Source organism: Osmia bicornis, chromosome 2 (assembly GCF_907164935.1).
Source record: "Osmia bicornis bicornis chromosome 2, iOsmBic2.1, whole genome shotgun sequence".
NCBI classification, from domain to species: domain Eukaryota; kingdom Metazoa; phylum Arthropoda; class Insecta; order Hymenoptera; family Megachilidae; genus Osmia; species Osmia bicornis.
Window position 1 is genome coordinate 1,459,452 of NC_060217.1, and position 25,211 is coordinate 1,484,662.

The following is a 25,211-nucleotide window of genomic DNA, read 5'->3' on the forward strand; positions in this document are numbered from 1 at the left end:
GATTGCCTAAGGCAGTCATTTTGACTGCTTTTCAATTTCAATTAGAAAAACAATTGTGTATAGAATGACACAGCTTCTTAGAATTTTGTGACTTTTTGTACAACATATAAATGCGTTTATTAACTATTGTAGTTGCCTCCCCCCCTCTTTCATTTCCGGTATATATATGTGTTATACCTCTATTGCCTAAGGCAGTCATTTTGACTACTTGGAAAATTTTAAATAATAATCAAATGACTTTTACTATTGCATTGAGTAAATTTCTTATATGACCAGATCGGCTCCCAATTCGCATAACAGTTTATATATTTTTTGATTACCGTCACTTGTAACGTGACTTGTTATTCGAATCTTTATGCCAGGCCTGCCCACGTACCACATTCCCCTTGAATGCGCGATAACGTATTTTAGGGGGGAAGGAGAATCATTGATTGTTAATACTTACTAATAACTTGCTATATGACTGTAAATAGTATAAGAAATATTAAAAATTAATTTTAAACAAATTTCTTTACAGATAGTTATTCTTTCACAATGCAGTCATTTTGACTGCTTTGGGACAATATAGATATATATTAAGTTTCAGTCTTTCTAGTTTTAAAATACAAAAAACCATCCAATAAAAAGTTAAATTGTATAATATTAGTTGTCCATTATCCAAAGGGTTAAATTAGTCACGATGACTTTTCACATTTCCATTATGTTCGTGTTATGATTTTCTTACAAGACTTAACCTAACCTCAAAATTCCTAATGACTAATACGTTTCACTCCTACTATAAATGCAATTCAGTCAACTGATCCAAAAGTATGACTCGATATTATAAGGCCAAAGATTAAGAGGATAATAATCGGTGGATCATCAACATGTTTTCACTGGAAGTAATACCATAAATCAGCTTTAGCATCGCATGATCGTTCGAAACATTGTTGAGCGATATTAGAACGAGCTAATTCACGTTAACGTGCAAACCTTCCTCAATTACCAGATCGTTAAACGTATTAACTTGCCCAGTTAAACAATTAGTTCGCCCTTGTCAAGTGGAAACATTGTTTACAGCGAGTGTCTAGCTACCGTACCTACTGTTATACGTCTCACCGTGTATGTGTCCAGTGGGCGAAAGAGTTCATTAAGGCTTTAATGAATGCACAAGATATGTACTTGAAAAACGTGCATGTATGTAAATCGATTCAATTTAGTCTGACGTATCGCAAACGTTCGATGCGTAAATGGCCATTGTGTGACGACTTTTTTGCGACGCATACATTGTGATTCTCACAAGAATTTCCGTGTTTCAAACACAAAAGAAAATGTTGAGAAAGACTGACATTTTTTTTTAAATATTTTCAATACTTTTATTTTAAGTATTCGTGATACTTGTTTGGAAACTAATTATTGATTAGTTATATTAATTAATAATTTATAAATAATACTTATTTACTCTCTTTTTATTCAATCCTATGAACAGTGTATCGAATATATAGATCCTAAGCCTTTTTCTTATTTAACACTCTGTATAAAAGTGCTTCTATGTTCGATTGCTAAAATATTGAAAGCTTATTCATGGCACCAAAGTACCAACGAGTAATTTAAATACCAAAAGATTCGAATGACTCCAGTTCCCAAGGTTCGACAGAGGTTAAAGAAAATGTGTACGGAACATGATTTGAAAAAATTTGATTAGAACTGGGTAAGTACTTTATTAGACGTCAATCGATGCACTTTGTTATTCTTTACAAAATAGTATTTGATACTTGGGTCGAAAATTGATTATTTCGAAAAATATCTTACAAAGTGACAGGAAAAGTCTCTTCTGAAGATTCCTTTTGAACCAATCAATTTTCAATCCAAATATCTTAATACTTTTTGTAGAGAACAAAGCTCTTTTCGTACAGAACTTCGATAAACATATAGAAAAGTATATAGTTTCGTCTAAAAGAATAAAATTGACATTGAAATCTTTGAAATGCCTCCATTTCCGGAATCGGGAAGTTATGCTCAATTCAATGCTACTTAATTTCGTCTGTCTTTTAAGGTTTCAAAGCTATAGTTTGTTCCAGTTGCATGGGACACCCTGTATGTTCGAATACTAGAATATTTAAAGTTTATTCATGGCATTCAAGTATGTACTTGGGAATAATTTAAATACCACGATGTTCAAATAGCTCCAGTTCTAGCTACAATATAGTAAAAACTATTTAAAAAAAATTCGTATTAAAAAAAAAGAAGAATAAAATTAATGTGTGTTTCTCTAGAAATTATTAAAATAATTACTTGCATAATACATAATATATTTTGTTCATTAATTTTTGGTATTCATTTTCATTTAGTTTAAAAAGTATTATTAAAAGAATATTTAAATTACATCAGTTTTCAAGATGAAAAAAAGAACTATAAAAAATTTTAAAATAAACAATGCACCTTCTTTTCTTGTACTTTTGTAATTTAATAAATGTTGTCAATTATAGCTTGCACTTACATCGGCGTGATAAGCATTTTCACAAGAAATGAAACAAAGCTGACTAATTGTAAGTAGTATAATCACAATGAGCGTTGACCTCTTGCAATTTAATATTCAACCATGCTAGAATAAAGTACAATTGAATATGACTCTATTAACTCGTTCCTGTATTCTTTCTCTTAATTCATTAATTCCTATACATTATAGCATACATAAATACTATAAACAAACGTCTGGCTAAATGATTCATGGTTCCTATTCAGTAGTAGCTTTAATAAAAACGAATTTATGTTAATGAATGTGTTAATTACGAAACCAACGAATCTAAGGTTAAATTCATGGAAGTTATTAACGATGAACTCTAAACTTGAATAGATTAATAAGCAAACAAAGGATTTCGTCTTCAATACTTTACGGGGTATAAATAGCTTCCTAAGCAAACTATTAATCACCATAGTGTATTTATGAGTCAGTTTGAGGAGAAAACAACAATTGATCTGGTATTTGCACACCAGGAACAGATACCAACCCTTTGTAGTACTTTTACCACTGCGTAGTTGGAATCTTCCACTAATTTGAAACCAAAATTGTACGCGTGACATTAGATTATTAGATCTTATAAAAGTACCACGAAATAGCACTTATAGCATATCAATTTAAAGCCTAAAGTTCAATAAAAATGACTATATATATAAAGGTGTTATGATTCTTAATACAAATTGATTAGTTCTTCATTGTAGGTAATATATTGTACATACAGCATAGTACTGTTCATTAGTGAATATTCCATTTTCAACGAATAATTAACCAATTACATATATACCTACAACCCTTCAGAGTAACATTATTTTAAACTATTTTTATGTCATCAAATCGTGTCAAACTTTATATGCTCCGAAATCGGTCATGGTTTACTGTAACTATCGATTAGCCATTTTATGTTGAAAACGATTAATAAAGTGTTTATGTAATAATTTTCATATAACTTTAACCTTTGAACTGGTATATCATAAATATTATTATATGATACATTTACCTATGTCATCAAATCATGTTTAATCTAATACAAATTACAAACAGATATTTGAACAACAAAATAGATAAGTAATAAAATAATGGTTACTCAATAATTATTTACTTAATTTACTATTGTACAATATCGAGCACATTAGGTTTCCCTAGGTAAAATGGCGTATGTAAAAAATGTTCTCGTGGAAATATTTATACGTAAGTGGTGGGAGGCCTCACTCTCCTCGGAACAGAAACCCAAAAATCTGTAAACTTACAAGGGACCATCCCGAAGTGACAATTTCCGATTTTGATGAAACTTATGTATAATATAGATATTGAAAAAATATTTGACACTTATTTTTTGTAGCTGCCGACATTCATGTTAAGTCCCCAAAGTGGAGGGTGAGAATCATATTTGGTCGAATATCTCTGAAACTAGCAGAGCTAGAGGGATGGTGTAAATTGCAAGATTATGTAGTTTTTTATGAGGAATCCAAACTTCTACGTTTTTACTGGTAACGGTATTACAGTGAATCTAACAACTTTGTTTTGGGTAAGATCAAAATCACCGTCGCAGGTATAAGAATCAGCCGGGCGGCGGTGCTATTGCACCCGAATTGTTTCAAATTTTTGGCAACTGAAACCAACTTGTTTCACGTTTACAAAGATATGGGAGCTCTAAAAACAGCTGGTGTGACCGTTGGTTCTTGCAATTTTCTGAAAAGCTGAAAATAATGAAATTATTATTTTATTCAATGTAATGATTGCAATAATGATACTTCGTGAAACAAAATTCTACGGGGTTTTCGAATTCTCCTGGCCGGCTGATTCTTATACCTGCGACGGTAATTTTGACCCCACCCGAAACAAAGTTGTTAGGTTCACTGTAATACCGTTACCAGTAAAAACGTAGAAATTTGGATTCCTCATAAAAAATACATAATCTTGCAATTTACACCATCCCTCTAGCTCTGCTGGTTTCAGAGATATTCGACCAAATCTGATTCTCACCCTCCACTTTGGGGACTTAACATGAATGTCGGCAGCTACAAAAAAATACGTGTCAAATATTTTTTCGAGATCTATATTATACATAAGTTTCATCAAAATCGGAAATTGTCACTTCGGGATGGTCCCTTGTTAGAAGAGGCTGGGAACCTACGGAGGGAGGGCATATGGCCATTTTTCCTGGGGAAGTCTACCATGCTCGATACTGTACATCAGGAAACTTACAATTACAAAGACTTGAAGATAACAAATATAATGAAGTATACTTTTGAACCTATCTTCAATGAAATCGTGTGTACAATGTTTAATAATAGTGCACCTATAAAGTGCAGAAAGTGCATTTACTAAGCTTCAACAAATCTGGACATTACTAAATATATGTAGATGTTTTAAATTAAATGATTAGTATAAAATGTTATATTACACAATACTCTACATCACAAATATATCAAATAATAAATTTTTACAATACAGTGTACTCAAATCAATTTCAAAAGCTATGTAATTTTTTTTTTTAAATAATAAATGTTTTTTTCAATTTTCCAAATGACTTAATGAAACACTACAATAAATATGTAGTTAAAATACGTGTGAAGTACAATAGAAATTTGTAAAATACCACCTTCTTGGAATATTTGTCAGACAATTTCCAAGTTCGCAGAAACGATGCAAGAAGTAAAAGGATGCTGCATTTAGCGGCTTCTTTGATTACCGCGTTTACAATGAAACATTTGATGCTGTTATTCAAAGCTGTCAAACCGCACCCTCTTGTTACATATCGAGAAAGTAACGATGCAAGGTTTACCTTAAAATATTCACGACAATCTAAATTTAGGTAACGACAGGGGAAACGTAGTGAAAATCGTTTTGATCTACTTGCGTGACGCATTTTCGCTGCAAAATGTATTTTTTTTCAATATCCAAATTCGAAAAACATAGCATATACATATATAACTTAGTTACTAAAAAAATTGTAAAATACGAGCTGCAATTTTTTAAGAATAACGAAAACACGTTATCTAATCAAATAACTTTCCTAGGTTTAAAAAAAAAAAAGAAAAATTAAAATCTTTGATCCAATTTTAAAAAACTTATTCTGTTTTAAAGGGTGCAGGTACAAATACATTTGCGCCCCACTGCACTGTATGTTAGGGAGGATTAGATAGGGTGCCTTATACGTATATTCTAATTTTTTTTAACAAACAATTGACTATAGATTCACTATACTCGATGTGAAATCAGCGGGTTACTCACTTTCGAAACGGACTGTAAACGCTACCCCATGCGCTGGTCCTGGTCGGCGATGGTGGATTGTTTTGATGTTGATTGGAATATCCGTAGCCGGCGAAAAACATATTGCGGTAATTGTTCCTCATCAGTGTACACCAGAATAAAAATATCCGTACAAATAAAACGGGTCCCCTTCTTATATAAAACAACTTACGCGTGTAAAACGAACCTTACCAATAAAAGCTATAAAACAACAATAGATAATAATACAAAGTCTTATTGTTAGACGATAATACTAGAAAACTTGTACTTTCAATTGAAACGCTTTGGCACGTGTTAATTTGGCACAGAAAGGTCTATTATAACATACACGTTTTCAAGCGAGCATTATCGGTGCGAACCGATGAATCTCGTCAGTCTTACGATTACGAAACGGGGCATCTACTTTTTCTTTTTTCTTTTTTTCAAAACAAAAAACCGTGTCCCAAATCGAAACTGTGTTACCACGGATCGACCTCTATATGTTCCTGGACCGATCAATGCCGACAGATAACTTTCGCCCAACGTCAGGTGACGATTCCACTGTGTCCTAAAGCACGTTGTTTCACACCGAATAAACACTCTTCTTCTCCTGTTGATCGATTCGCGACAGGCAACAAAACACGTAAAAACAGCACCCTGTCACTGAATCAGCAGTTTGTACTTAAACACAGTCCTCTTGGGGAAAAGCAATAGCTTTAACACCGGTCTTCTATCGCCTTCCATCGCGAGTCTCTCGATCGAATCGAAAGAATCACTGCTACTTTCGATATACCCAATGTGTGTAATCCATTCAGACCGTTGTCCTTTTTATCACACGCGGATTTTCAACGAAGCGCAAAGATCCACACGATCACGAAACCTCCTACTCTGACGACAGATTGAACGCAACTGAAAAGCAGGCGGCGACACAGCTCTGTGGTTCTGATCGAGGGGCAGGAACGAGCGGAGGGTTTAAGGTCGGAAGATTCTTGCGAGCTGATGGAAGAGCAACCGAGAGAAGGGAGGGTCACATGGACCCCATGCGAATGGGCAAAGAGGGAAAAAGAGGGAGGGAAGGTAGAGCAAAGATAAAGAGCAGACGGAGTACGTGACGGAGGGAGAACCGAACGACAAAAACAAATACAGGGTAGAAGCGGGGTTGTAAGGAGACGGAAACGTGGTGTGCATCGGTCAAATGCAGCGTCTCTCATTTGGAGATAAAATAGTACGGTGCGATAGCATGATGATAACATAATACGATAATGCGGGATGCTATACCTAATGATGCGATCGTAGGACTGAATTGATACAAAAGTAATTTCGATTTTAGTCATTTTTTCATTTTGATACAGTTTTTGAAATAAACAGTTTTATTTAACACATTGATTCCACAATGAAAATAGAAATTATTATAGTAAGACATGTTCGAGATCTATCGATCATTTTCAAATTTAAACCTTGAATATTCTATCTTCTGTTGTTGGTATATATTTTATTTTCTTTCCTTCTTTTTCAATATTCAATTAGGCACATTCGTTTGTAATGCAATGAACGCATTGACACTTTTAACAATAAATGTTGCAATCTCAATTCCTTAGATAATTTTCATACCAAATTATGTTTTTAAAATAAAAATAACATTAGAGCTTTAATGAGTGCCCATGTACCCGATTATCCACATAGAAGCTGATTATTTACACTGTAAATTGATTCAACGTTATAATAAGCTGGTTTAACCTTATATTAAAATTTATTTATTAATACTTTTATATAAAATGATAAATTGTAGAAGCAATATAAAAATAATCAGTCTTGCATAATACTCAATTTTTGGTTCAGTAGCAATACAGGTCGAATAGTCGAATAATTATATTTTTTATTATAATGACTCTGCACTGCAAAATTTAATAGATATTGTAATTTTGATTTTTACTAATGTAGGAATTCGTGAGAAATTCAAACTAGAAATCTTAAACTGAAAAACCTAAGTATCTATTTATATTACGTATGCAAACCATAAATAATAACATTACAGCAGTATATTGTACAAAAACCTTAAAAAAAATACAATATATAATATTATAAATTCTTTCATGCATATGTATATTTAAAACTAAAAGTGAACGGTGGTTATTATGAAAATTAATTTCCATAAGAAGTCTCATAAATTTACAAAGAATGTCAAATGTCTAATAATACTTAATTCAAATTTAACTCTTCACTTAATAAGAACGTTATTTTGTTTCTAGTTGCATATTGCATTTCGACCCAAATTTTTATTTCCATTAAAATTTCACGAGCTAATGAATTTTCTTTTTAGTGGGAAGGGATGCCAATCCACATTTTGGGAAAGCCAGGCGCGCCGTGGTTCCACAGTTACGCCAATCGTAAACGCACCCTATTCTGCATAATCTACGAATTAAAATGCTAAATAGCATTAATGTAGTGCCTGCAGACACAAGACACTTCGGTGTACGAAATTTGTGTTAAAAGCAATTTTTCACTCGGTGAATACCTTCTATAATTTATGAATCAGAAGCTACAATATTAATGTTAATATGTTATTGAACTTCATTGGATTTACAAATAATACAAAATTCTACTGACTGCCGGCAAATAGGGTTAACCCGTGCTATGAGTCATACTTTAAATGTGCAATAAAATTGAGGACGTTCTGAGGATTATACCAGTGTATAATCTTGTATTTATATCAGTGATTACCAGTAAAAGTAATCGCTCATTTTTGTTTACATTTCCTGAAAGCAACAGCTGGGAATTCTAGTAAACTTGTTTCTCTTATATCAGGTAATTAATCCATAAACTTTATATTAATTTATTCACCACATATTAAAATGCATACAATTTTATTCTTCGTTACGTTAAATAAAGTTTACCGGATAAAGTTTATAAATTCATAAGAAAACAGAAAAAAAATATCGTTAGTATTGATTAATTTCTAAAATCCAATTTAATATTAACTTTTGTACAAACATAAAAACAACATACTTATGTGTATAAATTAAGTATAATGACCAAATGTTTTAACATTTTGAATATATAAAGGTTTAATTACTACTATTATTGATAAAACTACTTTAATCCATTGACCAGATTTTTATTTAATTTAAAAATTGAAAGTCATAGACTTTGTAGTTAAATCTTTTTCCTAATTCTTCTATTCAAAAATCCCCACATAAGATTTATTAAAAAAAAAAGAAGAATCCAAGAAATTTTATGAATTTCTTACGTATAAGAAAACTGTAGATTACAGAACAAATACCGACAAGCCTATCAGTCATCCGTTTTATGATTTTACCTTTCTGATAAAAACCCATCCTGTTCGGAAAGAGTTCGAAGAAATTTAATTTCTTGCGGGCAAGTAACGACCACGAAAATGAGTATGTATGTATTCCATTTACTTCAGAATTTATAAATCATAATCGTGAGTAAGAAACACGGTTCTTATTGAAAAACAGGTACCGAGATTTACAGCTTTAGGGACAATTACAATTGATTGTCAGGTATATCGTGTACCCGAAGTGAGTCAACACCATAAAACTTATAGTTTAATACCGATATTACACGACTAACTTATACGTTAAATTGACGATAATTCAAATTAATAATAAATAAAAAACATGTTTAAATAACTGATACCTATCGAGATTCCGACATGGACGGTACGAAATTTGATATTTTTTACTTAATTTTTAGGAAACATAAATCTGGAGAACCACTGAAATGAGAAATGACCTCTAACCCTGGCCGGTAGAATTATCATTGTTTAAATAAGCAGTAAAAGAATTGAATCTTTAATTTGCATGGTACGTACATATGTAGCAATCTAATATAAATTCATGTAACATAATTTTAATATACGTACTTCTTTCACAAATTTTCGATTAACAATTATGTATTTGTAGATATAAGTTTAACAGTTATGATTATATTGTACATAAATTATCATAAAAAGTTGCAAAATCTAATTGAAAGTTGCATTTTAAATCTTTGACATGTATGTAAACATATAAATAGTTGATAAATATAATTGATAAATTATTTTAAGTAAACGCTTTGCTTATTTGGAACTGATTTAAGGGTAATTTTCTGAATATATTGATATTGGAAATTTATCAAAAATCTAATATTTTAAACAGACCGCTTATAGTGGAAAATATATGTATGTCGTCATCTAATATCAAGTGTTAAAAAAATGAGCTTTTTCATATCAACAGGGAGCGCAAAAAATACATACATCGATCTGCTTATACAGTGTGATTCTCTCGGCGCGCAACACAATAGCCGCCCCGCACAATGAAACCCTGCTGTGTTTGCGGGTAAAAAGACCCAGGGGCCATATCGCCGGACCCAAAACTGCTTTGTGTGTGTTTATGGCTGAGACGAAGACAAGAAACGGAACAGCAGGGGTTCCATTGTGCGGCACGGCTTTTGTGTTGCGTTGCGAGAGAATCACCCTGTAGTTCTCCTTATTAATACCAGACGACACTACAGTACAAAAAAGCGCCATCTCAAAAACAACTATATAAGTAAGTAAATACTTACGTAACCTTAAAATCTAATTTTAACGAATTTCTTTATATAAAGTAAATAAGATTTTGTATGTGTATTTTATTAATAGAAACTAAATACATACGAAAGTAATTACACAAATCTGTAACAACAAGGCAAGTTTAATATAATTCAAAACGAAACTGTTTATTAATTCGAGGCTTCACAAGAAATGTCGATAAAATCATTTTCTATTATTTACATCAAATTGAACACACTGACAGCTGAAAACAATAGAATATGTGACAATTGAATGTGTAACAAACAAGCTAAGTACATATAAGACATTAAAAGTACTTAATTCTTTATATTTGTTTCTTAAAAGAAGAAATAATAATTTCAATTTTATAACAAATTTTTATATTAAGCGCACGTATATATTTAATAAATTATTAAAGTATTCAGGTATACGATATTTGTTATATATTTAAATAAAATAAAATGCAAAACGTAAAGTTGAATGTACAGTCATCAGAGGTCTTTCTTAAGTAGTAAAGAACAAGTTTAAAGGAACTACGATGCGTAAATAATAGAGACCCCCTACTATGTACTACAACAAAAAGTGACATGCTAAATACGTAAAATTAAACAAAAACTACTTACGCATCGAAATAATTTACTGTAGCTGCCGTTTCGTTCAAGAATTCCCCCATTTTGTAATCCAATTTCACAACACATCACCAAAAAACCACGAAAAATGAGGATCCACATGCACTCCCAAATCCCAAACCGTTGAATTTGAAAACATTAACTCACAATGCCTCCGCCGTATACGCTAAGTGCACTCTTCATTTTATGTGTAGCAGTTCTACCAACATTGGATATTTAATTTTTATCTTCTATAAAAAAATGTTCCTAGTGAATCAATGACTTCATTGGTTTATGTCCTAAGAAGAATCGAGTTTGACAAAGCATAGTGACGTTGTATAATTATTTCTAAACACAGAAAGATAAATATATGTATAGTATTCCGTCACACAATGTAAATACATATACATCATTTCTGTTTATTTTTAACTGAAGTATAAAAGTTGTTCATATAAGTCGTATAAGTGTTGTTCATTCAATGATAATCTTACAACTTGGTGATACTTATATTACATACATACTGTTGTGTGGGAGTGCAATTCAGTAATTCGAATTTCGCGCTAAGTTTCCATGTTTTTCCCGAAACAGGGGATACTGTATAGACATTGTCTATGGGATACAGTATCGCACTTTATAACCAGTAACTACTTACGTGACTAGGCAGTATGGCAGTCGGCTCAATCGGCTGCTTGTGATATATGGTTCGGTTGTGCGTAAAGTTATCGTCGCCGCGTATTCACCGATGTTTTCACGATGACTCAATCAAGTCGAACCGTGTTTCAGCAGTAAAGAATGAATTATTGGTATATTCTTCTTTTACTCTGCTGATTTTAATATTGCTCCAATTAGTGGCTCCAAAGTCAGCACATTGACATTGACAGGTGGTAGTTGTCATTTTCTGGTCGCATCGTTGGAGGTTATAGCACCATGTTTGCAACGCTAAAGAATAAAATAAGAGAAGAAATAGGGAGTGACGTGTCAACTGTCGTTAGAAATGCCGGCAATGTGCGTGGTATCAATTCAAGGCATATGTCTCAGGTAAACGTGTTGTTTCTATGTACCAAATGTTATCAGTGTTTAACGCGATATCGCGTCTATAAACACCTAATTCACTTATTTATACATCGTCATTAATTTCTCATTATTGTTTTAAAGTGTTATTAATCGTTGGGGAAATTTTAACAGGATTTTAAATTAAATATCAATTTATATTTCTACATATGTTTTCCAGATGGTTCATTAATATTGCATGTGTTCATTATCCGGTTTTGTATTATCACAAGTCTTGTTGGAATATCTGCTAACAATTCGCTTTAACGTAGTTTTCTTTAGTCGTATTATGTTTTATGAATTTTCTTTGTTTTTACGAACACTTTTACAACGCTTTGTTGTAAAGAAAATGCTGTATTTTAGATAAATTTATAATAAACTAAATGCATTATTTAAATATGAATATTTAAAATAAAATTTTTTTAACATTTAATGTTAATTGATAATATATTCTTTTGTTATTGAACTTGTATCTATATAAATAGTAATCAGTAATGTTTATGTAATATAAATTATTATAAGAAATAACAATCTTTTTATAGACGGGATCCACAAGTAGCATTAGTGGATCTCAGCTTTCATTAGATGGTTCTCGAGAAGAAAATGCAGCATCACCTTCTCCACCTATTTCTTTAAAAAAAGACAATAGTTTTGATCTGAAATTGAATGATGGAATGCAACTTTCTGCCAAAGATATTAAAAAATTTGAAAACAGAGAAGATGAGTGGCGGAAAAGATTAGCCAAAAAAGAAGCAGAGATGCTAAAAAGAATGGAAAAGAAGGAAGAAGAATGGAAAGTAAGACTTCTTGAGAGAGAAAAAGAATGGAAGAAAGTTGTTGAAAAACAAGAAAAGGAGAAAAGCAGATTAGAAGAGGAACTACAAAATATAGAACGCACAAAACAGTCATTGGAATTATCTTTAAAAGATGCTGAAGGTACATGTTAAATAAAGCATGATAATTAATATCACATATAATTATGTGTTATACTAATTATAATCAATGAATGAAACTAATGTTTCTATTAATAATATCATGTTTCAGAATATAAAAAGAAGTTGTATAGTTTTCAAGAAGATGCAGAACAGCTAGAAGGTTTCCAAACCCAAGAAATGGCAAAAATAAAGCATTTAGTATGTTCAATTTAATGCATGCGTACTTAACAAAACTAAGTGTATGAACTATTATTTATATTTTCATATTTTTTAATGAAGTTGTTGGCCAAAGAACAAGAAGTGGACGAGAAAACGCATCATTTAAAAGCAGCTACTGGAGAAATTGACAGTTTAAAAAGTGAAGTTTCACGACTAAGAAGATATGAAGATGAGTTGAACAATGTGCAGGTGAGTACTTTATTATTTCATTTCATTTTGAATACTATTTGAAAATACACCATGAACCTTAGACTTATGTTAACATAATTGTGTTAATATAAGTTGCTTAATTACCCTCAGTTGAGTAAATAAACATGGAGCATATTTTAATTTTAGTTAAAAATATTTATTCACATTTTTTCTGTTCAAACGTTTTATAAATTACCTGTACATCAAAGTGATATCTAAAACAAAGAAATTTTTTATAAGGTTTCATTTATTCAATCATTACTTTTACGTGTATGTATTGTATAGAATTTTACATTTATATTTTTTATATACTCATTAAACATATTAGCTACTAGAAGAATGTAATATTCTCTGAATATGCATTGTTTTAAACTATATATTGTAACAAAGGAAGAGAAGGAGAAAGTAAATTAAATATTTTTTAAATATTTCTTATAACTAATCGTAATTTATAATAATTTGTTTAACCTAGAAGAACTTCTATAACAAAGAAATGTAGTACATATAACTTAATTCGTGTAATAATTATAGCATGGTAAGATCAAATGATTACTTTAGAAACACTTTTCATAAATATGTATTAAAATCTGTTTTTTTTTTCTATAACAATGTTATTTCTACTTAAAGCAAATCTATTTCTTTTTCAAATGAACGAATTCTTTTGCATATTCATACTTTCAGTGCTGTATCAGATTGAAAAAATATTAGATTAATAATTTTAAATCTAACATTTTTGTATTATACATTGTGCTATATTTTGATTAATACCATGGATTATTTGTTTCTTTTTTTTGTTATTATTATGGAAACAGATAGAACTGCATGAACAGATTATTTTTGTTTATTCCTATCATAATGTTTTTTAAAGAATTACTTGTTTTTGTAATACTAGTTAAATGTTATACAGTTTCCTAAAAAGTTAATAAACGTATATCTTTTAGATATAAGCACGCTTTTTTTATAAACTTGAATTTTATTTTGAGGCTTTTTTCTTTTATTATTTTTATTATTATTATTTATAGCTTTTTGTTTTGTCACTGCTATGTTTTTCTGCACTTTTTTTCAATACTGACACAATACCAAAATCTATCATGGACAGTGACTATGATAATAGTCATAATCTATTATTTGATTACATTTCAAACATTTATTAAAATGAAACAAATAATAAGCATATGTTCCATAACTGTTCCATATATGTTCCATCCTTCTTTTCCAATATTTTGTAGGAAGTATTTTACTTCCATTTGATTTAAATGTAGTTTGGGAAAAAGATAGGTATTTCGTTAATTATATAAACAAGTTGTAAATGAACAGTGTTCTTTTATTGGTTATGGAACATGAGCGAAACCTAAGTGAAATTGAAAGTTTTGTGAAAACAACATACGCATGAAGATTGGAAAACTTTGATAAACGAGAGCATTGGAGATCAGAGTAGGCGGTATTTTCCGCTAATTCGCTGCTGCTACCGCTGACGCTAGAGGTACGTCTTCAAAGCTTTGCTGCTACTCTGCAACATAAATAACTTCTATAGATTTTACTTATATCAATGTTGCTCTTTATGTAATTCTCTCCTTGGTGCAAAATTTTATAACATACAAGAAATGCATGTATTAACTAGTGAAAGTGGTTTAATAATAGAAGAATTTCTCATCTTACAGTAAAAATTTCATTTAAAATGCCTAAACTGTTTCTCTACTGCAGTACTCATACTCCAATGTTGTTACTCTCATAACAGCGTGGAATAATTATTAATCAATTTTAACCAGTAAAACAATGAATTTATACACATTTGTTTTCAATATTGTATTGTATTCATCTTATAACAGATAATAAAAGACTATTTATTTATTTTTTTAATAAAGATATTTATCTAACACAGTATTTGTTTCTACTGCCTAAACTTTTTTTTTTCGTTTTGTTCACTTCCAGCATTGTTGTTATTTATCATGTAATTCATCATTATTCGCTTATTCTTGGCTTTATAAGGTTTGGATTATTTTTAACATTCTATTCATGTTTATGCATTAGCAATGCTTTGGTAAGATTTGCAACAAAGCTTCACAGAGCAAAATTGAATAATGATAGTAACAACAAAATATTCGTTGTAACAACATTGACCTTTCCAGGATGAAATGGAAACATTACGCCATTCTACTCAGCGAGAGAGAGCTCAACTTTCCTGTCAACTAGCACAAACCGAAGAAGAAGTTCGTCATCTAAAGGACAAAGTTTTTGTGTTAGAACAGAGAATTGCTTTAGAGACTAATGATCAAGTGACGGTTGATGAAAGAATAGCTGATCTGATGAGAGAAAGAGCATTGTTAGAAAGGAAGTTGGAGGAAGCACACCTTCATCTATCCGATATAAAGACTAGTTGGTCAGGGAAAATATCCAGTTTAGAAACACAAGTTGGAAGGCTTAGTAGACAGGCTGGTGAGGAAGGTTTAGAGAGAAGACGAGTTGAAGAGGAAAGTGAGAAATTGAAGCAAAGGATCAAGCAGCTAGAAGCTGAAATAGAGGTGAACAATGTTGTCATGGCGACGAAAGACGCCAAGCTTTTGCGCATGGCAGAGGACATCGACGAGATGGCCACGGAACTAAAAGAGCTCCGGGCCAGCGTCGATGATGAGGTGGAAGAGTTTAAGCGGCAAATTGTGAGTTACCGCGATATGTAGTCGTGCATGACTTAGATTATTTTGGAGAGGATGTCCCGTTAGACCTTGAAATGTAAACAAATGAACATTCCTTCTTTTATCAAATGACAAATTTTTTAATGATCACAGTACTAAATAATAATCTTTCAAAGCTTTGAATTTTGTTCTTTATTTTATACAATTTTCTTTTTTTTATATCAATATGTATACTGAAAATAAAAAATTAAGTATTTTTATCTTACATAATACATTTTGTTTCTAATTAGATTACCTGTGATCATGAAAAGTTATGTTTGTGTTCTATTTTTACCATGGTTTCTCTAACTGTTTATCGTAATTGTTTGAACACATTTTAATCATTTTATAAGCTATTGACGTTACACGTTGTTGAGTGTAAAATCACTGGAACGCGTGTACACGAACGCGTAGAATAATATCGTGTGTTTAATTTGTAGAAAAAAAAACTACATATCGCCTATGTATACTTGCATGTTTTCTCTAAGATGCTTGACGCTTGACGCACAGAACATTTATTTTATGCATATTTATCAGCACATTCTTTTGTTTATAATTTTTTATTTACCGTTAATAAGCATGCAGAAACTTACAATGTACATTTTATAATTTATCTAAGTCAGTATCATGTACCAATAAACAAAGATGACATTGGGTCAGCTGTTTAAAATCCTACTACATTTCCACTTGTGTGCCTTTGTACATGAAAGTTTAGGTAGTATCGACATAATGATATTTTTATGTACGGTCGCATCTCTGTATATTTTATTTGTCGAATAAAAAATAAAAAAAAATAATAATAATAAATTACATCGTTTATCGCATTCGTTTTTGTGCTTGTTTTTTTTATACCCATTTTTATATCCCTCTTTTCTCAAGCGGCTTTTTACATATTTATTATAAACACCAATTTCTACACGATTCTTTTCTTACAGGGTTAAACGAATCATTATATTTTACTACACTAATTACACTATTCAATTACGTTTACGTTGCTGTAAATATTAGGAATGCGTGTCCAGGCGGATACAATTAAAAGGAAACATATTGTACATTGTTTAGAATAGAAACTATAATAGAATGGTTAAATAGAAGGATTGAAAGTTTTATTGAAAATTCAGTTGTATAGTAAAAGTTGTTCTAAACCAATTACAGTCTGTTGCAGGTTCGAGCTTTGGAATTAATGGCACAACCAAAATTTTGTATTCAAGTACTGCTGTTACAACACAACTTTGTTTTTTAATTTCCAATCTGAATTGTTATATTCATGGTATTATATTTGAAACATTACTTTGTGTTTCCATTAGAAATTTATGTAGTAGCTCATTTCAAGCACAAGAGATTATTTAACAAAATGCAGAAATGTTTTATCAATAATAATTTTTCATTAAATCCCACTGCCTTAATTGAGCTATCTATATAAACGGTATTAAAATAATTTGTAAATATTCATTTATATCAGTACGAAGAATTATAATATTTATTGTAATGATGATTGCTCCATGTTCATTTTACTCATATGTATGTTTCAACTAACTTCACATTTTATATCTTGCTTTAATCTTTTAGTGACAAACCTTAATTGTACCATAAATTCCAAAGATATGGGTTCTCTGGTCACATCTCACAGAGTGTTGTCAACACAAAATTATAGTTATGTGTTTGATAGTTTCAGCATTAGATACCACTCACGTGTTTTATTTTCTTTTCTTTTTGTCAGGAATCATCATCTAAGGAGATCTCTGAATTGAAGCAAAATCTAACAGAAACTACGACGAAGCTTACAGCTATTACTTCTGAATTAGCACACGTTCGTTTATCTTTGGAAGGTGAACGAACAAATAATTCCTCCTTACACCTAGAGGTAGCTCGCTTAAGAGAAGACTTAGAATCAGAACGAACATCATCAGCAACTTTAAGGGTGTGCTTAGAGAAGGAAAAAGGTGAAAAGGACTCTGCTTTATTGAGAAACGCTCAGGTTTCTCAGGACATTGAAATTGTGAAACAGGAAAATCGTCGTCAAGAAGTGGAGAATGCAGAGTTACAAAATAGGATAGAAACTTTAGAAAACAATTTACAGAATAAAAGCAAGGAAGTTGAACAAGCAATGGCAACGTTAGAAGAAACTAAGAAGCGAATGTTAGAATTAGAAGAAGTAGAACGAAACAGAGAGAAAATTGAGAAAAATGAAAAAGTTTTGAAAAGTAGTTTATTGGACTTAGAGGAACAACTAAACGAGAAGACTAAGGTAAAATATGAAGAAATAAGAATGGAGGTGAATTTTACAGGACACTAATCATTGAATGTATGTATAGACAATTAAGGTTTTACAACAACGGCTAACAGACATGAAGAAGACCCTTCATCGAGAGTTAAGAGTCCCATCTTCTTCGCTGGACAGTGATGCTGAACCTTCTGCTGCAATTCTCAAGCCTAGCTCGTCAAAAACAATCACTGCCAGACACACCACTACAAGAGAGGATGACGTTAACTTCAAATATCTTAAACATGTTCTCATAAAGTTCCTAACAAGTAGGGAATATGAGGTAAATTCAATGACTCACTTCACAAGATGGAGAATATTATTTATTCTGTTCTCCTTTATTTTTCTGGTCTTTTAAAAGTTTTAGCATAAGCTTTTTTATACATATACATATATGTATATATTTTGCTATTACAAAAATTGTAGAATTTTAAACTAACTTTCCTTTTCTTTGTAAGGCTCTTCATTTGACAAGAGCAGTTGCCACTCTTCTACATTTCTCCCCGGAAGAGGAACGATTGTTGCAAGAAACCTTGGAATGGAAAATGTCATGGTTCGGTACCCGGCCTAATTTAGGTTTTGGTCAGACTGCCAAAGCTATACCGCCTAGCTGATAGCTGCAACAAATTTCCTTTTCTATAGGTATCATAAAAGTGGCCACTGATTCGTGGTTAAAGTCGAAGAATTGGATTGTGTCGATAATTGATCGCACATGATCAAAAAGATTAGCAAAGGAAACAGTGATAGGAAAGATTTATAAGCTAGAAGTTTCATAAATTTTGTAATATATTTAGCATTTATAAAACACATATATAATATAATTTATTCACGAAAGCTATAGCGAGCTTCGAAAACTTGCAGTATATTATTGTGTAGCATCAAATATTATTTAGAGAAAAATTTATAAGTTGGGGATAAAAAGGAAAATCTTTAACATTCATCGTGTGTAATGGCATTGAGGATAAAGAGACAAGATGCATAATATTGATTCAGAAGTGAGTCACGATACGTGATTGTTTTCGTATGCAAATACTATACATACGTAACTTTGCAATATTCAATACGCAAGAATTATATCCAAATTCATTTATTATATGTATGTATACGATCATAAAATGAGAGCAAGGACTTCGGTCATCAAAAGGTATGTTTAATTTTTTATTTTCTGATGTAATACTTTTATACATAAAAATTATTCTATCGTGCATTTTTTTACCTGACCTATTGTATGCTTAATTAAAGTACATTAACATCATTTAAATTGTTGCATCATCGTTCTATGATGTGAGCAACTTAGGATTCTTTGGAAGTGTTCAAATATTCTTTAAACATGGCTGCAGGTCGGTTATAAATAATAAAAGCTTCGTTGGTCACGGAGCTAGATGTATAATTGCCATAATTATTATTTGTGATATGAACATTGCATTTGTATCATGTTCATGTTTGTAAATAACATAGTAGTGTCTCTGTAGGTGGTAATCAAAATACACGAAAAATAGAATGATTTTTTAGAAAGAATGATTCAATCAACTTGTATCTAGTAACCGAGTCAAATGATTGTCTTTTATCTGTGGTATTTATTTTATGAAGTTTATGTAATTATTTTAATGATAATGATAAAATTATATTGACAGTAAAAATTTATAATTATAAGCGGAGAGTATCAACGTATTGCTGTACCGCATTTAGATAGATAAATGTACATGAAAAAAAGAAACCATTTATTTTTCATGTGCAAATTATTTAAGAGCGCGAATATTTTTGTTCATCGATTATTACTTATTTATTACAGTATTTTGTGAATGTAAGACTGTACTTAGACTTCAATATTCGATATTTCAAGTTGATGCAATTATATCAATTAAATAAATTCTAAAAATATTTCAGCTCAGTGGAATTCCTTTCATTTATTGTTAAATATCCAAAGACTAATGACAAAAATTATTTTACATGTTGAAAACAATACAGTAAGACTATAGATCACTTAAGGAATAAATCAAATTGTTACACATGTGTAAAGTATAATTATTTATTTACATAAGCCTACGTTAGTTTTACTGATTCATAACATATACATTACAAGTGGAGAATGATATTTCATAAATATCAAATTGGTAATTTTATAAAGATCGTATTTTATAACTTTCTTTTTAATTTAACTTGATTTACTCAAATTTTTAATTTTATTTTTTCTTATCGTTTAGAAAAAAACCAAAATGAGAAATTTGACTAATAATATTAATTTTAAAAATACATCTTCAAATTTACTATACATGAAAATACAATTATGCAGTAGTGCTAAATATAAAAATACAAGTGAAATCCCCAATAGTATTCCATTAGATGTCTATTTTTGTAATGGTAAACTAATTAACAACAAGATTAAAAGAAAAAAGTTGTGTAAAATACAGATTGTAATTGTTACTAATTTATCTGTACAAGTTTAGACACTTGGGCAAACAATTATCTATGTCTGATCACAGGGATTATTTGAGAAACTATTGAAAAACAACTAACTACATCTTTATTAAAATCTAGTATACGAATAATATATACATGGTGCATTAGTAAAGACAAAACACATGAAGTACATAGAACTATTAGGTATATTTAAATACCTTTTAAAGTGGAAGTGAATCTGTATTTCATCGAACACTAATATCTTTTTTTTTTCTTTTAAGAGGTATACGTTACATTTATCTGTTATCTTTTTTGATTATGAAGTTAGATTACATTTAATAGTATAATAAATTGAGCTTAATCGCGTTATGTTTAATTATTGTGTTCATTACTTAGATTTCATTGGTAATTTTATACTAGAATAACCCAGATAGGTGCAAATTAAAAAATATGTATATATAAACAATAAGTTTCGTTAAAATCAATATTGGATATTGTGACAGGTTTTGTATATTTAAACTAAATACTGCAAACATGCTATTGATAATTCATTTTTTTTTTTTCTTCTTCTTTTGAAGAAAAAACCTTTTGAATAATCGCAAATAGAACATGAAAGAGTTAAATATGAAATAAGGTACCTTTTTTTTTATAAAAGATCAAAATTTGTTATAGAATGACTTTAATCAAACTAATTCTACCTTCAGTGCCAATCTTACGCTATGTAGAGTATTTATAAAATATACAGGAACATGTCACCATATTCGCTCGTTCCAATGTTAGAAGAACTATTGGCGAAATTTGTCCGATCGTTTGATGACAGAAATAGAATCTTCTCTGCGCAACAAGCTCCCTGTTTCTGGCCTTTTATCATAAAAATAATCTTACAACAGTTCGACAAACTTTCAGCCTAAATGTATGTTCTGTGGTATCGCATGTGTGATGTTATAAAACCCTTTACGCGTTGTATCTACAAGGCGCAATGTAATTTGTCATGTTCATATTTAAAAAAAAAAGAAAAAAAACATTACGTTACACGTCTAACTTTTACATGTATCCTCGACACTTGAAATCGTGCGCGACGACTAGAACTTCCTCGTTCCGGATATAATTTCTTTATAAAGTTCAGGTGTGATCTCGACGTACTCTTTGTTACCCGACAAGAAGTATATCTTGTCTTGAACTTTACTCGGATCGAAGCCTTCCTTTTGAAGGTTCACTTTCTTCAGTTTAAACGTTCCTGTCATTTCTATTTCCTTCACGATTCTTAAGAATATTGGTCTCGCATAGGCTGGCAAAGCTTTTTCCAATCCTTCCGCCAGGGCTTTGAAATCTAGAAGGCTGTCTGGGTCAACTATCGCTGCCATTCCAGCCCTTCCTTCCATTCCAGGTACCTTGAAAAACATTAACATACGTTTATTAATAATTAGTCATGCGAGTAAATTAATTTTTTACTTTTTGCAATGGACTCTCGATTCTTCGAAGTCACATTAAGGGATAGTCAAAGAAATTGATGTTTTTAAAATAATTTTTTGCCACTATGGCCCATTGAGATGGTGATAATTTAAATTTAATTTTAGATTTCTTTTCATTTTTGTTTTGTAAATTTGCAATTATTTCTTTAAATACTGTCTCATTACACAATTTAAACATCTAATTTTAGGTGAAATGCTCTTGCGGTTTGAATCATATTAACCCTCCATACGCCGTTTGACATTTAAGATAATATTGATTTGAGATAATATTGTTTTTAAAATTACACACCTGAACTCCATAAACAGTAGCATCTCGTTGTCCAGCAATATTGCTGATGACACCCTCCACTTCGGCAGTGGCGACATTTTCACCTTTCCACCTAAACGTATCTCCTACTCTGTCTTTGAAATAAATATAACCACATTCGTCCTCTACCAAAATATCACCTACAAAAGAGAACGATAAAATATGTAAGTCTTCTTTGAAAAGAAAAAATACAAAAATGCTTGATTGTATAATATATGTATGGAATTTTGTATTTACAGTTTCTCTTATCATTTTTCAAATATAACTTACCCGTCAGGAAAGCCTTATCACCTTTAACAAACACATCTTGTATTATCTTTTTTTTTGACGCTTCTTTATCTAGGTAGCCATTGAACTCTCTCAAGGCATTCCCTTCTTTTATTAGTCCTATGAACATCCCTGGCTCGTCTGAATGAAAAATAATATTTTAGTGTTATTCAAATTAATATTATTACATGACAAGCGGTGTAATTATATTTTAGCTAGGTTTTATTAAAAAGTTTATTCAAACAGTTATATGGTATCAAAGAGTCTACAACATAGGATCATTTTTGTGTAGATGGAGGATTTTTGATGATTTCAAAATCAATACAATATTTTTTTAATAGTGTATTGTACATTTTTTACATAGATTGATTCTTTGGAGTACTCTGCGTGAAAAAGTACATATTAGGAGGCACTACCAATATGCAGTTCCATTAAAAAAAAAAATTTATGCCGTCCTGTATTCTTCTGTAAAATTTTAAAATATTGCAAAGTATTAAGGTACTCACAGGGGCGGCGCGAGGCAGGTTCAGCGCGTTCGCCGGAACCAGGCTTCGCGTTTTGTATGGTCCCCCGGAAACTCGCGGTTGAAACTAATAAAAAATTATCTTCGATCATCAATAAGCCAAGACCGATTTACATCCCCGGCTATTCTTTCGATAGAAAACGAAGTAGCTAACTCAATCAATTTTGATGACGTAATCAAAGATTTTGTGGCGAAAAAGGCGAGAAAAATTATGTAATATTTATCTTACAAGAAATATATGTAACATCCTTTGTACTTATAATAAATACCCAGATAGCACAGAAACATTTCATGGATGTCCATCGAACGTCCATGCTGGACGTTTCGTACATACGGAGAATGTCCCGTTAACATCCATATGTCCCCTATATGTACAGTGTGTCCCAGCTTAAGTGTTATAATTCCGTTATTTCGTAACTATTAATGATACAAAAAATTGTTGATATGGGAATTGCACGGTAAAAGGGGGCCTATGTTTTGGCCAAAGTGAAAAATCTTTTGCATTATTAGTTTAAGAGATATGATGGTCAAGTTTCGTTTTTCAAACGGAATTACATATTTTTTTTTAGTTCATGTGATAGTGCTCCTCAAGACGAATTTATTAAGCTGTAATGTATACACTCGATTTTAATTAGTTTTCAAGATATAACGTTTACAAATTTCCCGATTTTCAGTAGATGCGTCTCGGTTTGAGTGGCAAGTTGTAAAAGCGGCCCTACTGTTGCGGTAAGTGCCATAGCGGGGGTCTACGCTAGGAACGGCAGACCCAAAGAATAACCGCTGTGACACTTACCGCAACAATAGGGCCGCTTTTACAACTTGCCACTCAAACCGAGACGCATCTACTGAAAATCGGGAAATTTGTAAACGTTATATCTTGAAAACTAATTAAAATCGAGTGTATACATTACAGCTTAATAAATTCGTCTTGAGGAGCACTATCACATGAACTAAAAAAAAATATGTAGTTCCGTTTGAAAAACGAAACTTGACCATCATATCTCTTAAAGTAATAATGCAAAAGATTTTTCACTTTGGCCAAAACATAGGGCCCCTTTTACCGTGCAATTCCCATATCAACAATTTTTTGTATCATTAATAGTTACGGAATAACGGAATTATAACACTTAAGCTGGGACACACTGTATATCCTGGTTATGTCCTTTAAAGATCCTAGGAAGGTGCCTGTTAAAAAGTAGAACGTCCAGGGGACGTCCTGTGCGCACTAGGGTGGCCCTTATTTTTCGACTTCCAATTTTTCTTAGCCGCACCCGCTAAAATTTTGAAACTTGGTGAAAAAATGATAATTGCAAAGTCTCAGTATGATTGAACAACAGGAACCCGTGCCGCAATCGAGTTGATGTTTTAAAATTTATACGATTTCACGTTGACATCGAATGTATTCGTGTCATTTTGTTTTATAAATTGTAGCAAATATTTTGTACTAAAAATATAATTTTTTACATGTATAATTTTATCGTTTGTGTACGATTTTCAAAAATATACTAAAAATTACTGAATCTTACCGCTAAAATTAATATGAGTCTTATTGCGTAGTTGCGGAAGCGGCTATCTCAAATACGAAAAGCAATCTCCTATTCAGCTAGCCCTTAGAGTTCTTATATAAAATAAACCAAATTAGACAATATATTCTGATATTAAAAAAATGTATAGTAGGAGCTCTGCATGATAGATATACAAAAAGGTTCTCGGCAGTGGTGAATATTACCACGTTTTACCTGATCAAGAGATCACAGGTTTTTTGGTTTTTCCAACAGAATATTTTAGAAGCGATCGCTTTATATCGTTCGAGGGTGTTTTATGTGTTACGTATCCGTCTTGGAAATTTCCTTATATGGTGTTACAAACCCTTCTCAAGAAATTTCCTTATATGGAATCGGATGTGTGCACCCGACACCAACCGTCTTCTAGAAAATTCGAGACCAACGCAAAGCAAGGGCGCGGTCCTACGGGTCACGTAGAGTCAGTCCCCACCACCCTTTTTACTCTAGTTTTTGAGTATAAA

The 25,211-nt window shown here is 31.3% G+C and overlaps 3 protein-coding genes across 6 annotated transcripts in view; 1 reads left to right on the plus strand and 2 right to left on the minus strand.

Annotated features, from left to right (window-relative positions):
* The window catches only part of LOC114876221 (centrosomin), a 57,677-nt gene extending 46,621 nt beyond the window's left edge, over positions 1 to 11,056 (minus strand). Inside the window, exon 1 of one of the 2 annotated variants that reach the window (XM_029187459.2) lies at positions 10,904 to 11,056. In XM_029187459.2, the coding sequence (XP_029043292.2) occupies positions 10,904 to 10,953 (50 nt within the window). In that variant the 5' untranslated portion in view covers positions 10,954 to 11,056. Of the gene's footprint in view, positions 1 to 5,734; positions 6,642 to 10,903 lie in introns of those variants that run through there. The other variant, XM_029187458.2, reaches the window with a different exon arrangement.
* Positions 11,057 to 11,533: 477 nt separating this feature from the next.
* On the plus strand, positions 11,534 to 20,107 carry LOC114876222 (golgin subfamily A member 1). 2 transcript variants are annotated; one of them, XM_029187462.2, is made up of 9 exons: positions 11,534 to 11,691; positions 11,770 to 11,926; positions 12,481 to 12,874; positions 12,983 to 13,071; positions 13,153 to 13,281; positions 15,411 to 15,938; positions 17,674 to 18,201; positions 18,269 to 18,499; positions 18,675 to 20,107. In XM_029187462.2, exons 2-9 carry the CDS (start codon positions 11,816 to 11,818, stop codon positions 18,828 to 18,830), a joined length of 2,166 nt encoding a protein of 721 aa, XP_029043295.1. In that variant the 5' UTR covers positions 11,534 to 11,691; positions 11,770 to 11,815; the 3' UTR covers positions 18,831 to 20,107. The 2 variants fall into 2 exon arrangements, with proteins under 2 accessions (XP_029043295.1, XP_029043294.1); XM_029187461.2 differs by having other exon boundaries at positions 11,534 to 11,926.
* Positions 20,108 to 20,723: 616 nt separating this feature from the next.
* The window catches only part of LOC114876212 (long-chain fatty acid transport protein 4-like), a 38,241-nt gene continuing 33,753 nt past the window's right edge, over positions 20,724 to 25,211 (minus strand). For both annotated transcript variants that reach the window (XM_029187439.2, XM_029187441.2), the window contains exons 9-11: positions 22,666 to 22,803; positions 22,378 to 22,535; positions 20,724 to 22,007 (exon numbers count right to left, since the gene is read on the minus strand). In XM_029187439.2, coding sequence (XP_029043272.1) covers positions 21,699 to 22,007; positions 22,378 to 22,535; positions 22,666 to 22,803 — 605 coding nt within the window. In that variant the 3' untranslated portion in view covers positions 20,724 to 21,698. The remainder of the gene's footprint in view (positions 22,008 to 22,377; positions 22,536 to 22,665; positions 22,804 to 25,211) is intronic.

Coding starts and splice junctions, on each gene's coding strand:
- LOC114876222 (XM_029187461.2), top strand. CDS start 11,816: ATGTTTGCAACGCTAAAGAATAAAATAAGAGAAGAAATAGGGAGTGAC. Junction 13,072..13,152: donor TGGCAAAAATAAAGCATTTA/GTATGTTCAATT, acceptor TTTTTAATGAAG/TTGTTGGCCAAAGAACAAGA. Junction 18,500..18,674: donor TAACAAGTAGGGAATATGAG/GTAAATTCAATG, acceptor TTTCTTTGTAAG/GCTCTTCATTTGACAAGAGC.